General features: G+C 52.5%; 1 protein-coding gene across 3 annotated transcripts; it reads right to left on the minus strand.

The window, feature by feature from the left end:
* Positions 1-529: 529 nt before the first annotated feature.
* Positions 530-15,220, minus strand: P2RX5 (purinergic receptor P2X 5). Of its 3 annotated transcripts, none has more exons than XM_080678621.1 (12): positions 14,707-15,184; positions 10,174-10,324; positions 9,541-9,612; positions 9,175-9,250; positions 8,998-9,094; positions 8,637-8,717; positions 8,210-8,348; positions 7,530-7,666; positions 7,009-7,102; positions 6,823-6,888; positions 4,893-4,975; positions 530-2,586 (listed from the first exon to the last, which is right to left on the minus strand). In XM_080678621.1, the coding sequence occupies exons 1-12, from the start codon at positions 14,727-14,729 to the stop codon at positions 2,517-2,519; spliced, it is 1,089 nt and encodes a 362-aa protein (XP_080534747.1). In that variant the 5' UTR covers positions 14,730-15,184; the 3' UTR covers positions 530-2,516. The 3 variants fall into 3 exon arrangements, 2 of the variants coding, with proteins under 2 accessions (XP_080534747.1, XP_080534746.1); XM_080678620.1 differs by having other exon boundaries at positions 14,654-15,183; XR_013961120.1 differs by lacking the exon at positions 7,009-7,102 and having other exon boundaries at positions 14,654-15,220.
* Between the last annotated feature and the right edge of the window lie 5,077 nt (positions 15,221-20,297).

Consider the following 20,297-nt stretch of genomic DNA (forward strand, 5'->3'; position numbering starts at 1 on the left):
CACAGAAGCAGCAGGGGAATGTGCAAAAGCAAGGGAATTTGGGCAGGGTGCAACTATGCAGTGCTGTGACGGGTCACTGGCTTTTCTGAGCATGGTGTCCCTGACAGTAGTAAGGAGGCCACCTAGACAGCTTTTCTAGAGTTGAAGAAATAATTAGGTTGAGCAAGTCCTCTATGGCAGTGAAGTTTAATGGGGCAACGCTTAAAGTAAGTTGAAAAGAAAGCCTCACAGCTCCAATCACAGTCTTCATCCAGGTCCTTGGTTGCTCCTCATCAAGGTTTTCTTTTACGTGTGATTCCCTTACCTGGAATGCTTCCTCCGCCACCTACTTAGACTGCCACTAAACATTCAGATTTGAGCTTATACGTCGCTTTCTTGGGGAAACTCTCTGGCTACTCCACTAAAAACTCGGTTCAGTCTATCATGTGTGTGACTACCAGTTAAGGTTTAGCTGGAAACACTGCAGCAGGGACTCCGTGTTGCTTGCCACTGTGTCGCTAGCATTTAATCCAACACTTGACACAGTAGGTATTCAATAAATATTTACTGACAGAATAGTGTAGGAAGACATTTTCATTCCAATATAAAATAAACAGTACAACTGTTCCTATGTTTTATGGCTCCTGCCAAGCAATTCCAAAAATAGGTTAAGAGAAACCAGATCAACCCTGAGCAGCCATGCCCCTGCCCTTGTTACTTCCTGCCAAACATAAAAGAGGCTAGATTATCCAATCCAGAGTTGGCTTTAGTGATGAAGTGAAACATCATAATGGATCGCCCTGATTTTTCACTTTCTATTCAGAGAGCAGGTGGGCTGTTGACTGGTTACCAGGCAGCCCAAGGTGAGGGAGCTGCTTGCTCCAAAAGGATTCCTGTTCTGGGGACCACAACCTTCTGCCCTGGTGGTGGAGCCTCACCAGAAACCTTCCAGACCCCTCTGACCCTCTCCAAAGGCCCCAGGGGAAGGATGCTCACCCCTCCTCTGTGTGCAGAGAACCAGGCTCCCCTGACTCCAGGGAGGTCCGAGAGAGCACTTCCAGAGAGGGCGCTCCCCAGTGTCCTGGCAGCTGTGCAACGGGCACTGCAGGCCTTTGCTGCCATAGTTCAGACAGAATTCTAGGCCTGTCACCCTGGGTTTACACAGGGACTCCCCAGACACAGGGAGGGAGAAGTGAGCTCTCTGGCTCCCAGCCCAGTGCTTAGGCCATTCCATCGTGTCCTTTTCTGGCAGGAGTCATGGTCTGATGTTGCAGGCATGAGGAAAAATTCACATCCTGAGTAACAAGTGGACTGTGTTTGAAAATGAGGGAGCCTCTTGGAATTGGTAACACAGGTTGCCTCGAGAACAGGTGGGAGGAAAGCTTTTGCTGTCTATTCTTTTGTACCTTTAAAATTTTGAATCATATAAGTGTCGCCTAGTTGAAATATTTCGATTTAAATGAGTGTAATGCTCCTTTCCCTGGGGCAGGAAGGGGGTGGGGGTCCTGTCAGTCTCAAGGGAGAATGTGTGTACTAGTAAGTCTGGCCTGGAAACTGGCGCCGCCCACCGAAGCTGGCTCTTTCCTCCCTCAGAATCGGGCTTTGCAGAGCTCCTCACCCTTGCAGGGCTTCTCCGAGTGTAAGGAGCACATGAATCCCCTGGGAGCCCCATTGCAACACAGGCCCTGATTTTGGAGGAGGAAGGGCTAACTAGCTCCCGGGTGATGCTAAGGGCTGCTGGTCTAGGGACCACACCTTGAGGAGAGAAGCTCTACAGACAGTAAGGGAGGGAGCCGCAGGGTGGGGTGGGGAAGGAGGGTGAGGGGTGAGGGCCTCCCTAACAACTGTTCCCACCTGCTGAGTGAGCACCCTGTCCTTAGCCCTTCAGACCCAGCCAGCCTTTGAGGAGAGACGAAGGGGAGCTAGGTAAGGACACCCAACCCCACAGAACAGCAAGAGCCAAACCAGAGGCAGTGTCTCCCATCTGGGCGAGATGCTATGCCCGGAGCCTCCCCAGGCTGGGCAGGTCAGACTGGTGTGAGGCCTCCCTGCCTCCTCTCTGAAAGTCAGCTAGAGGCTGGAGGAAGGCCAGAATGGCTGAGCCTGGCTGTCTGTTGTCTCTAGAGGGAATTACACAGTGCTCCGCTCCCTGAGGGCCAGTTTAGCATCTCATTTCAGCATCTCTTGGATAGGTCCCAGCCCACAGCAAAAAATGTTTACTGCATGTATGAATAAATGAGTGAATGAATGTCCAACTAGGCTCTCAGACAACATGGAAACAGTATCATTTACACCCTGGCCTGCCCCTTCCCTCTCCAGCGTCTCCTCTCCTAGCCCTGAGCCACTCTGCCACTGGGAGTCTCCCCTCCCCCCCACACAACAAAAAGCTTGTAGCAAGATCCCAAAGTGCAGGAGGGATGGTGGCGCCTGGAAACCCCAGTCCTTGCAGACACAGAGGCTCATCTCTCTTCCCGTTCAGAGCTGCAGCCGGTTCTGCCTCTGACGTCTTCACCAAATCTGCTCCCAGCCGCCTCTGGCTACGCCTCCACTGTCTGCAGGTTCTGCAGCTGCTCCACGGTCACCTTTCCATTCCCCGGATGGCCAGACCTGTGTGTGGGTGTTGAGGAGGGCACAGAGGGTGGTTGGGAACCCTGTGGACAGTGACAGCCTCTCAGGCAGCATTGCAGGCAGAGCATCCGCAGAGAGGGGCAGTGTGCCGGGGTCCCTGTTGCAGCCCAGGCACTCAGATGTTCAGGCCGAGGCCTCTGGAGCTGCCCCAGCAATGACAGCAGCCACCACATGACCAGCATGGTGGCCATTCTTCCCTCTCACAGGCTAAGGAGCTCAGACAAGCACCCAAGAAGTGACAGTCAGCTCAGGGAGCATCTGGGGCTGCTAAGTGCCCAGCCACCCTAGCAGATCCCTAGCCTCCACAGCCTCCTGGCCCCAGCTGCTGCAGTCCCTACCACCTCTCTTCACTCCTCCCCATCCTCTGCCCTTCCTCTCTGCCACAGTCCTTTTAACATCCTTTCCCTGCCCAGGCCCAGCTTCTGGTTGGAGGCTGCCAACTCCTGAGTTGGCCAAGAATGAAAGCTGGGGTGGGAGGAAAGTCCACCCAGGCCAGTGAACTCCTGGGATGTGATTTACAAGAGGAGAGTCACAGAATCATAGCCTGAGTGAACATGGGGACTCCTCTGTGCAGCCCTCACTGGGGAAAAAGGAGGAGGGGAGGGCAGGCCCAGAAAAGGCCAGGCTCCTACTCACAGGCACAAAGCAAGGCAGAGGGGCCAGGTGGACCTGAAGGCCACTCCTGACTCAGCCCAGGGCTCCCTCCTGCACCAGGCTGAGGTTTCATCTGCAGAACCAACTGCTGCCCAGGGCAGTGCCCCAGGTGAAGGACTACCTGTCAGCACAGCCACCACCCTTCCGAGCCTAGGGCAGCTGCAGAATTTCCACTGAGAGGCACTTAGGGAAGGCATCTGACTGGGTGAGGGGGTGGGGGCTTGATAAAACAGAATAACCTGATGGAAAAGAACTGATTCTAGACACATTGCCTGGATTCAAACCCCAGCTCTGCCATTTAATAGCTGTATGACTTAAACAACTTAACCTTTCTGTGCCTCTGTTTCCTCATTAGTGGCATAGAGAATATTAGTGCCCAGCTCATTAAAGTTGCTGAAATGAGTTCACATATACAAATTGCTCAGAGCCGTGCTGGACAGAGAGTAAGCCCGAGTAAATGACAGCACTATTGTCTTAATGCTGGGATAGCACAGCAAGCAGACTGCCTTGTGGTTGCTTAGGGGGACTGGGGAGCTAATGAGGATCATGGAGGGACTAAAGTACCACCAGCACATCACCCTTTTCCCCCACAGTCCAACTTGGTTGGGCGCTCCTGGATCCTGCCTTATGAGCAAGTCACCACAGAGCAGGGACCTCAGCAGCCTGCTCCAGGAGGTGCCAGCACACTCAAACCATTCTCCTGGCCACCACCTTCATCCTGTGCCCAGCAGCCCAGGCCCCTCTGCTTCGTCTTCAGCCTCTGTGACCCTATTCTGCTGCAAGGACTCTGCCCGCAGGGCAAGGATCTCTAGGTACCTGGGCAGGACTTGACATTCACACTGGCCTGCACAGCCTGGCCTCCCCCAAGGACTGGTGGGGCAGACCCTGCAGACGGTCCCTCTTCCTCCAGCAGCTCAGTTGGGGTGGCACGAGCAGTCAGGACTCAGTCTGAGACTAGGGTCAGGGCTCAGGGCTCAGCCTATGAACCAGGCTGGGGTTCAAGCCAGGTAAATGATGCAAGCTGGCCACCTGCTGTCTCAGGTTGTGGTGGGACTGAGGGATTGCCGCTTTAAAATTCCCCATTCTAATCCCAGCTCCTCCAGGGAGCCTTCCCAAGGGCTGGGCCAGAGCCCCTTCCCCTTCCTTCCCGCCCACAGACACACACAGCCCAACAAGCCCAGAGCCAGGAGAGCCTAGAAATAGATAGGCTCCTGTAGTAAAAGAAGGAAATCCATTTTTTTCTTCCCTTACCACTCCAGCCTCCCTCAACCCCAGCCCCAGGACCACCAAGTCCAAGTATACTAAATTATAAGTGTAAGAAGGCACTGTATATAAACCAATTCTCTCATTTTGCAGAGAGAAATTGAGGCCCAAGGAGGCCTGGAAACCAGGTCTGTCCACCAGGTATGTGGTGGCTTTTCTCTCTGCCAGCTGCTCTGAGGCAGAATCTGGTTTTGTAGAGCATGTACTCAGAGCAGTCCACCTTCCCTCCCTTCCAGGGCAGCTCCCCATGTTCACCCCTGCACACACCAGGCATAGCCATCCACCCAGGGTAAAGTTCCTAAGACAGGGACGGGGAGGCTGGCTCCACAGGGCTCCCATGGGCCCACTGGAGAGGAAGCATAACTGACCGTACTTCCTCGAATTTCTTGTTGCGGTAAAAGTGGCTCTTTTTGATCAAGTAGATGAGTATCAGGTCACAGAAGAAAGACCCCTGCAAGAGAGTTGGGGGTCCCTGACTCAGACCCTACACTTCTGGAGAGCTCACAGGCACTTGATCACTGTATCCTGTTTCATCCTGTAACAATCCCAGAAGCGTGCATCCTTGTCCCCATTTCATAGCTGGGGAAACAGATCAGAAAGAGGCGCCTTTAAGGTACGAAGCTGGTCCACAGTAGAGCCCAGGTGAGCCTGAAGTTCATCTAATCATGTTTAACAAACATTTGCTGTGCATTCACACGTACCAGGTACTGCCCTGGGGTGCAGGGAGGACTAAGACAATGAGACCCTCTGGGGACTCTCTCTGGTGCAAGAGACAGGCATGTAACTTATGGCACACGGTGATGTATCTTATAATGGGGAGAGGAGCAAGGAGAGCCAAGGCAGGACCTGACTCAGTCTGGGTTGAGTCTTGAAGGCTAAATAGGAATTAATACAGAAAGCTCAGGAAGGGCATTGCAGAGGCAGGAACAAGCTCATCATGCCTGGAAAATTCCACAGGGCTGTGGGGGAAGAATAAAGACACTTCTGGAGAGCTGGGTGGGGACTGAAATGTCTTCAAGGCACTGGTTCTCATCCTCTCGGCAGGCACTGAGGGCGCTGAATAGGACAGAACACAGAACTGTGGCATTTTAAAAAGATCCCTCTGGGAATCAGTGTAAGAGATGGGTTGTAGGGGATGTAAGTAACAAGGATGCTGCAGTGATGGCCACGGAAAGATGAGGCAGCCTGCACTAACCCAGCTGGCACCCGCTGACACCTGAGCACATGCACTTCAGGCAAAAGTGCATGGAGCAACGCCTGTCTCTTCCACCAGAGGGCGAATCCACCTCAACACAGCTGGTTTCCAGAATGAGTAAGGGTGGGGGATGGGAAGAGTTGATGGATGGGCCCACAGGTGAACCTGGTCCTCTGACCCTGGGCTCTGCACACCTTTTTTTATTTTTATTTTTCAGATACTAGAAACGCTTTTTTTTTTTTTTTTTTTTTTTTTTTTTTATCAATCCCTTGTTCCACAGAGCCACAGTTGAGAAACCCTATATACAGGTGGATCCTGCCTCTTTTTAGAAGTAGACATGAGGCTTTAAAAGTTCAGGGGCTAATCCAGCTGTTGTATATTTACCCCGTGGAATACTATGCAGCTCTAAGAAAGAAGGAACTCTTACCCTCTTCGACAGCATGGATGAACCTGGAGAGTATTATGCTAAGCAAAGTAAGCCAGTCAGAGAAAGACAAATACCATATGGTCTCACTTATATGTGGAATCTAATGAACAAAATACACTGACGAACAAAATAGAACCACAGGCATGGATACATGAAGCAGAATGACAGGTGTCAGAGGGAAGGGTGGTGGGAGGGACTAGATGAAAGAAGGTGAAGAGATTAGCCAAAGAACACATATGCATAACCCGTGGACACAGACAACAGTAGGTGAAGGCCAGAGGGAGGGGTGGGTGGTGGAGGCTGGCTGGAGATGGGAGAATGGGGACACCTGTAACTGTCATTCATAAATAAATAAATAAATAATAAATAAATAAATAAATAAATAAATAAATAAATAAATAAATAAATAAAATTCAGGGGCTAATCCTGTATCCCAGAGAACCCCCAGCCCCAAACCCCAGCTCCGGAGCAATAGGCAGATGCCTCTGGCTCTAGAAAGAGAAATTCAGGCAGTTCTCTGCCCCCTGGGGGCCACTGGCGGGGCATGAAGTCCCAGAAAGTCACCTGCCAGTTCTTTGTTTCTGGGGCATTTGGACAACTCCCCTGGAGTGGAATCCCCCTTCCCCCACCAGTGTGCACAGGGTAAAGGGGAGGGAGGGAGGGGAGAGGTACTCACAACACCCATGAGTGCCACCCCTGAGCCCACGTTGATGATTGTGGGGATGATGTTGAACTTCCCTGCCTGAAGCACAGAGAGAGACAAGGCAGGGTGAGGGAGCAGGTGGATAGCAGGGTCCCTCCCAACATGCCTGCCCGGCCCGGGACCTGCCCAGCCTCCCAAGGGGAGACGCAGCTCACACACCCTGCCATTCACCAGGACATCAAAGCGGATCCCGTAGGCTTTGATCAGGGTGCGGAACTCCACCCCAGCTTCATCTCGGTAATATTTGGCAAACCTGGGGAGACACAGCCCAGGGGAGATCTCAGCTTTCCTGGGCCTTCCCTGTTTGGCAACACAGACTCAGCTGCTTTTGAGCTTTATAAGCATCCCCAGGACCTCGCTCACAGCAGCCCTGGGAGAGGTTGCAGACCCCCTTGCTGACGTGCCTAAGATTCATCCATATCTTTGAAGTCCTTGTCAGACATTCCCCAAGAGGTAGGGGCTTTCTCACTGCACACTGGGGCCACCAGAGAATGGATAGAGCTGAGCCAGCTGAGCGATGACCCACCCTCTCTCCTCTCCCAGAGGCCATCCCTCCTCAGCTGTCTCTCCCTGTACCTCTGCTCTGACACTTACCCCCAAAAAGGGTGTCACAATGCTGGCACCCAGGAAAGGACATGAAACATGGACAGAGTCATAAGGCAGCAGGCCAAGCCCATTACCTGAAGTTATACCCAGAGGAGACAGAGTTTCCGGGAAACCTGCGGTCCAGCCGGCTAAAATAATAGCGAGGGTTGCATTCAGAAGGAGCTTTGTCAAGATCACAGTCCCACTCGATCTGGATCCCTATCACACCGCCCTGGATAGGAAAGAGGAATCCGTGTCTGGGAGATGGACAGCAGTTATAGACCCGCTCTCCACTGACAGCTGAACAAGACTGGGGACGCCTTGAGGCCAGGGGTCAGCCCGGCTGGAGCGTCCTTCTGGAAGGAAGGTGGAAGGCCCAGGAGGAGCTGGGAAAAGTGTTGCCGGCAGCCCCCAGCCCCCGCCGCCTCCTGCCTCCTGCTTCAGAGAAGACAAGAACTACCCGGTGAGCACCTACTACACTATGGGCAGGCACCTTACACACAGCCAGGATGTGCCCGTAGGGCTCCTTTTGGTTCAGTTTCAGCTGCTGCCCCAGCGACTAAGAACCAAACAGCAGGTGCTGAGTGTGCCCCTCTCTGAGTGCCCGAGGTCCGAGCGCAGGCACAGCGGCTGTGTCACAGCGAATTCTGAAAACAGGAAGTCCCTGGGGCAGGTGACTTTGCAGGGCCACCCCACCCCATGGGTCCCCCCACACACCCCTCCTCATTCAGAGCCCTGAGGCCCAGGGCAGGCTCCTTGAGGGCACGCCACCCACCTGCAGGGCTATCTCCTGGAAGTCGCTCCCCGTCCAGCTGACCACAGACCCCAGTCGGAAGATGGGGCAGTAGGGGTCCTTGGGGCCAAAACGACAGGACTTCAGGTAAGCTCTATCTTTGGTGTCCAATACATTGGTCCTGGGGGCGGCCATGAACAGACAGTGAAATGAAGGTAGACTTGCTGTTTCCAGGCTTAGTCCCTGACTTTAGCTCTCAGCTGGAGCCCCAACCACATCCACAATAACATCCCACCACATTCAAGAACAGACTCCCACCCCACAGCAGGGAGGGGCGCCCAGCATCCCACCGCGGTCCATTCATACCCAGTGTCTCACACACATACACATACACAGGGGCCCATGCACAGCCACCAGGAGGGCCAGCCATGGCCCCAGCCCTGGGTCCCCAGTAGCCGAGCCCACATACTTGGAGAAGTTGAATTTGGGGAAACGAATGAAGTTCTTTATGTAAATGGTGAAGTCTTCAGCCTTGCCCAGGAGAGGCTTCCTGAAAACCCAGCCGGGACAGCCTGTTTAGGAAGCCCTGCCCTCCGCGCCACGGCCCCCGCCCCCTTCCCAGGCCTGTGGTGGGCCGAGACCGGCTGCTCCCAGGGTCCCCCGGAGCCTTTGCCCAGGGCATTTAACTCGTTCATCGTGGGGTGGAGTTCAGGCCTTTGTGGGGTATCCTTGGAATGAGGATCTGGGAGTGGACATGTCTCTACCATCAGACTTGGACCAGCTGCCCAGGACTGGGGAACTCCTTGGGGTCCCAAACCACAGCCACGTACTCTGGCCTGGACCTTGTTTCCACTGGGCACCAGGCGAAGATCTCACAGGTGCCCCTTTGCTTGTTCTCCGCCCGCAGGCAGCGGCCAGTCCTCACTCCTGCAGGGGGGACAGGGGTAGTGCCAGGAGCCTCCAGCCCCAGTCCCCTCTACCCCCCACCCTGGCCATCCAGGCCTCACCATTTCCAGTCACGACAGGCTCCCCAGGAGGACAGTCACTGTCCTCGGAGCACACAGCATCAGGAACGCTTTCATTCTGCCAGGAGAGAAGGGGCGCCTGTGTGGAGGGCTCCCCTGCAGGTTCCCAGCTCAGCTGGTCTCACCCCAGGGGTAGGACAGTGGCTCCTCCCCTGCCTGGGGCCACACACCCTTTGAGAACCTGTTTCTCCCCCAGAGTACAGGTACATGCACCGGTGTACACCACCCCCCTTCCAGGGCCCTGGAGGGGACAGAACTCCTGCTTCTGGAGATGGGCACAGCCCCCCTCCACCCCCCTCCCCGTGCTGGGGTCTTCCACCACCTCCCAGCTCTAGTGCCAAAGCAAACCTCAGCACAGGTTTCCTGCCGCTGGTTGGGGGTCACAATCAGGTTGGTGATGACGAAGAAGACGTTCTCCCCCTGAGGAACCAGAGAGGAGTTAAGGAACCTCCTTCTGCTCTCTTGGAACCCTCCTTCCCAGGGCTGCCTGGCAGGGTGCGGGGCCTCTGCATGGGTATTGGGGACAATGGAGCCATAAAATCAGTGGATCCCATCCCACCCATCTGCCCACTGTCCTAAGTCCTTTAATAGGTTCCTTCTAGACCCACACCTACAAACCGCCCCTGCCCCACAAATCCCTATTCTGACTTCAGCCCCTGGGGTCAAAGCACAGATCCGGGAGGAGAGGAGCAGTAATGGGGCAGCTCCACCCTGGACCAGGGAGATTGTGATCAGGCCAGGGAGCTGATCTAAGGGACTCACACCAATTTGGAAATTCTCTGAGCCCCATTGGTTTCAACAGGCTCAGGGTTTGCTGAGAGCAGAGCAGTTCCATGAGGCACAGAAAAGGAGGGCAGGAGTTGGACTTAGGGGGAGGATCTGTATAGGCTCTCTGTACAAACACTGGCAGCTATTCTGGGCCATGGGAGACAATGAATGGAGGTCCCTGAGTCCCAGCACCCTGCCAGCCGGGGTTCAGACCTGGGGTGGGATGACGTAGTCAGCAACATCCCAGAGCCGCTCCCCCAGCTCCGAGGTGTTGGTGAAGATCACGCCCTTGACTTTGGTGATGATGCTGCTCTGCAGGGAGGTGTCGGTGTCTTGATAACTCTTCTTCACTAGGAATACCCAACTGCAAAAAGGCCAACAAGGTGGGCATCAGCCCAGTGTGAGGAGGGGTGGGCTTAGGCTCCACCCTGCCCGCCACTCCTGGACTGTGTCACAACTCCCACTGCTGCCTGGAGCCCATCCTGCAAGCAGCAGAGGTGACAACCCCACGTGATAGTGTGCTGCTCTCAGTGGGGCTGGAATGAAACCTGCTCACCCTCAAACTAGCTATAGGACCTCCGGCAAGCCAGTGAGCTCTGGGGTTAACAGGATAACAGCACCTCCCTCCAGGTGTGAGGAGGGTTAAAGGTCATGGTGCATAACCTGAACCAATCATGGGGGGACCTCAGTCAAACCCAAACTAAGGGGCAGTCCATAAAATTCGAGAGCAAGAAAAAATAAGTAAGTTGAACTTTACCAAAATTAAGAACTTTTATGCATCAAAATATACTATCAAGAAAGTGAAAAGATAATTTACAAGATGGGAGAAAATATTTGTGAATTATATAACTAGTAAGGACCTAGTACCCAGAATATATAAAGAAGTCTTACAACTCAACAGTACAGAAGACAAATAGCCCAGTTTAAAAATGTGCCAAGGATTTGAATAGACAGTTCTCCAAAAAGATATACAAATAGCCAATAAGCACATGAAAAGATGCTTAACATCATTAGTCATTAGGGAAATGCAAATACAAACCACAATGAGATATCACTTCACACCCAATAAAATGGCTATAAGAAAAAAAAATGAAAAATAACAAATGGTGAGAATGTGGAGCAACTGGTACTGGTGATGGGAATGTAAAATAGTGTAGCTGCTGTGGAAAACAGTTTGGCAGTTCCTCAAAAAGGTTACCTTATGACCCAGCAATGCTACTCCTAAGTATAAACCCAAGAGAATTGAAAACCTATGTTTACACAAGAATGTGTACATAAATATCCTTAGCAGCATTATTCATAATAGCCAAAAAGTAGAAACAGTCCAAATGCCAATCAACCAATGAATAGATGAACAAAATGTGGTATATCCATACAATGGAATATCATCTATATATATAAAGAGCCAGGGTCCATAACGTCCAAAATGACCATTGGATGACGGAACACTGAAAGCCAGTCCTACAGTCAGTGACCCAGCACTGACTGCTGCAGCTGTGGGCACGTCAACCCAGCACTGACTGCCGAGGGGGCTGCGGATCAGGCCTGGAGAGAGGACCGGAGACAGAAGCAGGGTCTGATCCTCAGCCTCCGTGGCAGCTGTTGATCAGCCCTTGCCTCCCTCTCTCTTTCTCTCTTCTCTCCAGGCCTTGCCAGCAGCTGTGGGGGCTGCTGATCAGCCCCGCCTCTCTGATCAGGCCCAGAGAAATGCCCAGAGACGCTGACTGGCATAGAAACCGACCAATCAGAACCAAATCTGAGTGAACTACAAGGAGCCAATGGCTGCCTAGGAGGCGGAGCTTTTGATGCTGACTGGCATAGAAACCAACAATCAGAACCTAATCTGGGTGAACTGTGAAGGCAGAACCTAAGGTGGGGGCTGAGGATGGGTTTTAAGGCCAACAGCTGTTTGGTGTAAGGTGTAAGAAAGCAGTTCAATTTTTTAATGACTGGTTTGGCTGTATAGTGCATATGTCTGGCTATCAGTCCAGATATAGGGATTATGTATTTTTGTCTGCCAAGAGCATCTCCTGCTGAAAAAGGCTTCCCCCGCCCCATTTAAGCAATCCTATCCTATATAATCTATCTATACTAATAAAAGGGTAATATGCTAATTAGACCAGGTCGACCAGCCATTTTCCAGACATCCAATTTCCTTCCAGACAAAGCCATGGTGGTGGGGGCAGAGGAAGTTAGGGGTGATCAGGCCAGCAGGGGAGGGCAGTTAGGGACAATCAGGCCAGCAGGGGAGAGCAGTTAGGGGTGATCAGGAAGGCAGGCAGGTGAGCGGTTAGGAGCCACCAGTCTCAGATTGCGAGAGGAATGTCCAACTGTTGGACATCACCCAAGGGTCCCCGATTGGAGAGGGTGCAGGCTGGGCTGAGGGAAACACCCCCCCCCCAGCCCCCGCACGAATTTAGTGCACCGGGCCACTAGTTCAATCATAAAAGGATTGAAGTACTGACACATGCTTCAACATGGATGAACCTTGAACACATTATGCCAAATAAAAGAAGTCAAACAAACAAAAGCCATATAGTGTATGATTTGATTTCTAAGAAATGGCCAGAATGGGCAGACATATAGAGGCAAAAAGTAGATTCGTGGTTGCCAAGGGATTAGGGGCAGGAGAGACTTATGACTGACTGTTAATAGATACAGGTTTCTTTGTGGGGAGGGTGATAGAAATGTGCTGGAATTAGGTAGTGGCGATGGTTGTACAACGTTGTGAATATTCTAAAAACCACTTAATTGTATAATTTAAAATTATTAAAATGGTGAATTATATACTATGTATATTTTACCTGAATTTAAAAAATGGTTTTTTAAAAATTCTGTATTCTTCAAAAAATGGCAGTGTCATGAATCACAGAGAAAGACTCAGGAACAATTCCAGATTGAAGGAGCCGAAGGAGACATGATAATGAGTGCAAGGCATGAGCACACATTATTGGGACAATTTACAAAATGTCAATAGCTTAAACAACAATGACATTTCAATGTTTCCTAATTTTCCTACTTGTACTTGGTTAAATAAGAGAATTCCTTATTTTTAAGAAACATACAATGAAGTATATAGGAGCAAAGGGATTGTGTTTGCCATCTACTCAAATAGAAAAAAATGCCTATGTATACGGAGAGAGAGAAAGCAGGACAACACAAATGTAGTAAAATAACATTTGGAGAATCTAGTTGAAGGGCATTTAAAAAGTATTTTTACTACTCTTGTAACTTTTCTATAAGTCTAAAATTATGTCAAAATACAAAAAAAAATTTTAAAACACTGAGATGGTGCATGTAAATTGCTTAGCATAGAAGAGTGCCTGGCACAGAGAAAGAGCTCATTGAATACAACTCACCAGTTTATTATTGATGTTACTGTAAATATTAGACTGTTCAGGTTAATTGAACCTTGGGAAAGTTGGGGAAACTGAGGCCAGGAGAGGTCATGCAGTAGTGGTGTGGGATGCCAGTAAGGGTTCTCTGCATAGCTGGTGTCAACCAGCATGTGTCCACCCTCTTCATCTCTGGGGGCAGAGCTGGCATGTCCTGGGCCCTAGACTGGCCTGTCTCTAAGGAACTCTGAGTGGGCTGTGACCCTTGAGCCAACCAGCCATTTTGGAAGGGACACACTGGGCTCCACCTGGACAGAAACATCCAGCAAATACTCAAGGAACATTCATTCACTCATTCATTTCACACCCATTGCCCGGGTGATGCCAGGCCCTTTCCTCATGATGTTCCCAGCCTCATGGGGAATCAGACACAGACATTAAGCAAAGGAGCCTCCAAACAAGCATGTAATTACATTGTGGGGAATTATTTGACATGTGGGAGGAAAAGGAGAGGGAGTTGTGGGAGGTCCCAGGTCTGAAGGAGGAGCAGACACTGCCCAGGTGGAGGAGAAACCGCACTCCTGGCTTAGCAACAGCGAGCTCAAAGGCCCTCAGGTGGGAGACATAAGGGCGAAACTGGGGAAATGCCAGGTGAATCAGGCCGCCCTCCCAGCAGGAGCATCTGCTCCTCCCCCAGTCAGGAAATGGGAGGGACTCCACCGCCATTTACTGAAGGAATAAAAGAGGCGCACCTGCATCCCAGTCCTCTATGGCCATTTCCTCCCTCCACCTGCCCGCTCCCTACTCAGGGGCAAGGGCTCTGGGCAGTGCCTGGCGGAGCCACACCAAGGAGCTGCCCCTCTGCTGCTGGCACCAGCTTCTGCCAGGTGGGAGGGAGAAGTGGGGGAACAGAGGCCCGTGGGGCAGGTCCCCCAGCTGGATACCGGAGAGGCCAGCTACGTTGGGTTGAGTTGACCAGAGGGGCATGCCAGCCTCATGAGCGGCCCCAGCCGGAGGCTTGGCTCTGAGCTCAGTGATTAAAAATAACCTCCCTGTGTGGGAGGGAGGCTCCCGGGCGACAGCTGCAGCCCAGCCCCCTGCAACCTTGCCCCTTCCCACGCCCAGCGCTGGGGACTCCAGGCCTGGAGGAGGGAGCTGCCCGGGAAAGCCTCCTAGATCCCCTGCCGCATCTTGTCACCTCTGGAGCCGGTGTCCCGGGAGTAGAGGGCTCCCTCCTTACGCCCACCCTTACACCCCACCCCCCACCCCCACCCCAGGGAACACTATGTGACACAGGCCAATTCCCGACCCCGAAGAGGCCCCCGCCCCACGCCGCTTCCCGCAGGCCCCGCACTCACACCACCAGGTAGGTCAGGATGGAGACCTGCAGCAGCCGGTAGAGCAGGCCCACCTTCTTGTTCTTGGCGATGACATACTTCTCGGTCTTGTAGTCGAACAGCGACTGGTAGAGCCCCTTGCAGCTCGCCTGCCCCATGGTGCCGGCTCACCTGGGCCTGGGAACGGCGCCGCCACGCGTGTGTCTCATGGGAGCCGCCCTTGCCCACGCCTCGCGTCGGCCCGACCCCTCGCCGTGGGCGCCCGCTCCGCGCTGCGGCGCCCAGAGCTGCGGGAGCGCAGGGCCGCTGCTTACGCGTGGGGCTGAGAAAGCACTGCGGGAGCTGGGCGGGGGCGGCGCCGGCGCCGAGCGGGACTGCGACCTTGCCGCCACCTCCTCTGCCTGAACTGACACGGTGACACCAGCAGACTGGACCGTCCGGAGGCCGGGCCCCACGCGCCCCAGCTGAAGTTCGCGGGCGTCGCGGGAGGAGTGAGCAGACAGGGGATGAGAGGAGGAGGGCTCTTCTAAAGCAAATCTCCCTCCCCCCCCCCCCTCCCCGCCTTCTCTACTCCCAAAGAAGTCCCGTGGCTCCTCCTGTGGAATGGATGGGGATATAGAGGCCTGGGGAGGAGGGACCTGCTCCCAGGAAGCGGATGTGAAAAGGGAGAAAGAGCATTTGTAGGTAAACACAACAGGTGTTTCTTGCTCCCGGGGAGAACCCGGGCCCCACCACACAGGCTGGGAGAGAGGAAAGATTTGACAGAATACGGCCACTCCTAACCCAGTGGGTGTTCCTGTCGCAGCTGCGGCAGGTTGTAACACCTCTCCCAGGGAGTCAGTCGCTAAGCAGGTCCCAGTGCCCGCAGCCAGGATCTCTGCACCACACCTGGGACAGGTGGGCTGGGTGGGAGGCACAGGCAACCAAGGCCCAGGATCATAACGTACATCTGCAGAGAGGGCCTGTGCCAGCCGTTTGAAACGTTCCCAAAGCACGAGATAGACCTAACCTAGGCCGCCAAGACTGTAGCCCTCATGGCCCGTGGAATTAACTGAGGGAGTGGGGCAGGGATGAGGGAGGCCACCTCAGAGAAGGGGGCTCTGGTGGAGCTCTCTCTTTGCGTGAGGAGCTATGCTTGCTCATTTTCTGCCTCCTGCCATCCAACCAGAACCCTGCCCCTCTCCCTAGCCTGCGCCCCCCCCTCCCCCCCCACACACACACATGAGCTTCCTCTCCCTGAACCATGGGCTCTGGGAGTTGGGAGGAACCCTGAAGCTCACCAGGTATGGTCCTCTCTGGAAGGCAGAAGGTCTCCAGTTTCAGTGTATATGGGAATCGTTTGGAAGGAAAATGCAGATTCCTGGGCCCTGGCTCTGTTTTTATTTGCTAAATAGGGCCTAGAAATCTGTATTTTGCTCTCAACTGACATTTGGAAGCACAGATCCTGGTACCTTTTCAGCAATTTCAACTCAAATGCCATTTCCTCAAAAAGGCTTGTTCTTATTACCACCCACCAAAAGTACCCCCCACCCCAGTCATTTTCTATCTCATTATCCTCTTACTCCCTCAGAGCACGTCACTCTTGGATATGATCTCCTTTACTTGTTGACTGCTCCCCCCCACCACAAGATCACATAGAGCTCCAGGAGGGCGACCACCTCCCCTCTGGACACCTCTGCATTCACACCCACTGCTATGCCTGCCATATCCTAGTTTAGGACGTATTTGTTGAGTGAGTGAACAAGCTCAGGCCTGATTTTTAAACAAGGACAGGATTGGGAGCTGCCATGCCATCCCTGTCATGACGAGGATGTTAGAAGCTGAGATCATCCTGGAGGAGAGGCTCGGGAACTGTCACCAGGCTCCGCTCCTCGCTCTCCTGCAGCCTCTTCCTCAGCCCTCCCTCACATGGTTCTCCAGCACTCCGAAGAGTTGCAGCCTCAGTGGAGTGACATCACACATAAGAAGATGCCCCTCAAGCAGAGCCCATGGCGGACGGTGGCCTTTCGGGATCTTGTGGTCTGGCCTGGAGAAGAGCTCAGGCTGGGCCCCCACATTGCACAGGCAGCATGTACGATGGTGCCACATCGAGTCTCCACTCCCCAAGGGAGTTCCAGGCTTGGTGGTCTACTCTGCTGGGGGATCTCCCAGAGACTAAGCCTTCATTTTGCAGGTGGAGTAACTGAGGCCCGGGTCACAGGGGAGAGCATATGACTAGCCCAGGGCACTCTCCCCTGTTCTTGCTTCCTTAAACCTTTACTGAGCACCTACTGTGTGCTGCTGGAGATGCTGAAATGCCAGGCTCCCTGCCCTCGGGCTTGTCAACTGCCCCTCTGGCCTTAGAGAAGGGGCTCAGTTCTCATTTGCTCTCAAGTGTGGGCAGCCCCTCCTGAACCACCCCAGGCTTTAGAGACCCATGAGGGATGGCCAGAGGGAAAGAGTTGTTCTCAGGCTGGGCTAGATCCTCCTGGGCTCCCTCATGGCACAGCTTCTTAGATTATCAGGTCCAGATCCATTGGTGCATCATGATGTCAATTTACTGGGTTACAACCAACATATCCAGAGTGGGGAGTGGAGAGAGAGGGAGGGAGGGAGAGGGAGGGAGAGAGAGAGGAAAAGGGAGGAAGGGAGAGAGAGAGAAACATCAGGGTGCATTTAAGAAAGTCAGGGTGGTCATGGTTTTGTGAAATTTTGTGAAACTTGTTTGATGTATGAGTGTATACAGTGACATTATCATGTGGAATATATTTCTTCCTGTGGGTCATGGTCAAAGCAACATGAATAATACTTCTCACAAGCTGCAAACCCCTGTATCTGCAACCTACTTCCACACGGCTGGGGCCAGCTCACCACCCCACAAGGTCAGATCCAACATCCACTATACCCACAGCAGGAGAAGGGGCCTTTGCTTTTACATTTGCATTAAAGTCCAAGGAAGAAATATTCCCAAAACCAAATGAGATAATTCCCCCTGAGAGAAAATTGCCAGCTGCTTTTGAGGGATTTCTCCAGTTTCTACCTAACCCCATCTCAACAGCCTCAGAGCCTGAGGCTGTCCAAGGGACCTTCCCCACCATTACCATGACGAACACTCACCAGCACTTACCACTTGCCAAGCACTGTTCTCTTTGCCTTTCATGTATGGACTCATTCAATCATCACAGCCCACATCGCTGGTACAATTATCATCCTGATTTTCCCCTAAGTCTAAGAGGTTAGATGCGTTTGTGATCACAGCACTAGTAAGCATCTGGGCCAAAATTTGAATCCAGATGATCTGGCTCCCCAGCTAAGCAATTCTCTCTATGCTCACTATGAGCACGGTGTCTTAGTATCTTTTTTAAAAATGTTTTTATTGGTTTTAGAGAGAGAGGGAGGGAGAGAGAAACATCCATCTGCTGCACCCTGCAGGCCCCTCACCCAGGATCAAGCTCATAACCCAGGCATATGCCCTGACCAGGAATCAAACCGATAACTTTTTGATTCATGGGATGATGCTCAACCAACTGAGCCACTCCAGCTAGGCACAGTGCCTTAGTTTCCACGTCGCCTGGCTGACTCACTCTGTGAACCCAGCCAGAGATGTAACTGTCCCATCCATTTCACACTGGGTGGAAGGAGGCTGAGGTCATCTGAGAAGCTAGGACTAGTAGGTTCTGGGCCATCCACTGAAGGGATCTGTCCTCTAGAGCCCTTGGCTGCCTCGAGATGACGTTTCGTGTGTAGCTCACACATCTGCCCTGCTGGGGCCTGAACAAAACCATCTTACTGGTCGTACAGTGCTCCGTGGAGGGAAATGGGCTCTCATGATGCCTCATGAGTGAGGGTCAGTCAAGAGATGGGCACCTTCTGCAGGTGCTGCGGGGCCGAGAGCTCCACCTGGTCTGCCAGGAACTGACTGGATGCCTTTCAACTTCACTCCCTGGGTCAGGGGTCAGGGGTGACTGGCTAATCTTCAAAGTAGTCAAAGCCCCCTCTGGCCTCACCACTGTGCCCCTTCCCTCCCCTCTCCCAACGGAGTCCACATCACACTTCATTGCAAGTTTTCCACACGAAAGAAAAGGATTGACAGTAAACCATTCTCATCTGGTTCACAACACTTTGCCTAGTTGGGTGGTGTAAGGTACCAGTGGTGAAGTGATAGGGAATTATGAAATAAACTTAGAAAGGGTGTTCCTCCCTTTACTTATCTCCCTTGCTCCTAAGATTTGCCAACATTCTAAGTCTATTGTTCTGTGTGGTTTGGATACACTTCGAGGGCCAACTAGGTCTGCTCCGGGTCCTGGCACAGTCCTAGTAAGAACCATGGTGGATCCTCCAGGGTCTCCCCCGCCCCCTTAAGAAACATGCTGCAGGCCTACTTGGGGGAAACAGACCCTGCTGCCTCTGACTCCAATCCCCGCATACCATTCTGTTCCTTCTATGAATTTTACAGATTTCAAAGGAGGAAATAGAGTGCAATGGGGTGAGCCTTTGGAGGCAGGAGAATCATAAGATCACTCCCTCAATTCCCACTCTCTAGGGGATGAGAGGAAGCTTCTAAGAGGGAACCTGTTGGTTGTAGGATAGTGGCCAATGGCATCACTGTGTTTCCATCAGCAGCTTGGAGGTGGCACTTGGTCACCCTGCATCCTCCAAAGTCACACGAGTTCCTCCTTCAGCCAGTGAGGACTTCCCCTGTACTACAGCCTTCCCCTTAGCCTGAGAGCTAACAAACTCAAAAAAGGTTCTCTAATAACTAAAGGAAGCAAAATGAAGAAAATAGAAATCCCATCAAATACTGTGGTTCTTGGGGTAGAGGTTCAGATGTTACAGACACACAGTGACTGTGCCTCTATTTCCACCCCAAAGGAGGAGGGTTCATGCAAGGCCTGGAGGGAGGGGCTGAGTCTCCTCGGCCACACAAGGAGGTCATCATAGGCCTTCAAGGACCAGGCGCAGAGCCGCACTCCTTCGCAGGCCTAGGTAGCCTGGGTAGCCCAGAGGGACAAGAATGGGAAAGGCGAGGTGTGGAAAGGGTTTCACGAATTATCCTTTAATTTTTCTTCTGCTGTGATCAACACATTCCATTAATAGACATTACTGGTCCATTTAAGAAGTAGCAGATGCATTATTAATGTCATTTCGATACAGTCAACAGGAAAAAGAAAAGCTCCTCTCTGTGGGATGCATTTCCAAGCCCATCAAAGCACCCGTGACCCATCTTAATTGATGGGTTGTTACTCATTATTTAGTTCTCACTCTACCAGGGGAAAAACTCTACCGAGGTTTCAAACACTTGAAGAGTAAAGATTGCTTCTCCACTGGCCTCTGAAAAGGATAAAGATTCAAACTCAGGCCAACCACACCCACAGAGTAGCAACCACTCTTAACATGGACACCTCAGCACAAGCTCACCTTGTTCTTCCTCCTGCTTCTTGTAGTAGTTTCCTACACAGACCTCATGAAATCCCTCCCTCCCACCCATCCCCTCCTCTCCACTCTCAAGTTCACAGGACTGTGGTGGTAATGAAACAAGAATGAACAGGAAATCTTCACATAAACACTGCAAGTGGTGTGGCCATAATTCCTTGTACACAATTCTGCAGATGCTCATTTTCCATTGCGGTTTCTGTCCCCACCTGCCCTTCAGCCACATGCCCCAGGACAGACACATGGCTTCAGG

Source organism: Plecotus auritus (genome assembly GCF_963455305.1).
Source record: "Plecotus auritus genome assembly, chromosome: 7".
Classification (NCBI taxonomy): domain Eukaryota; kingdom Metazoa; phylum Chordata; class Mammalia; order Chiroptera; family Vespertilionidae; genus Plecotus; species Plecotus auritus.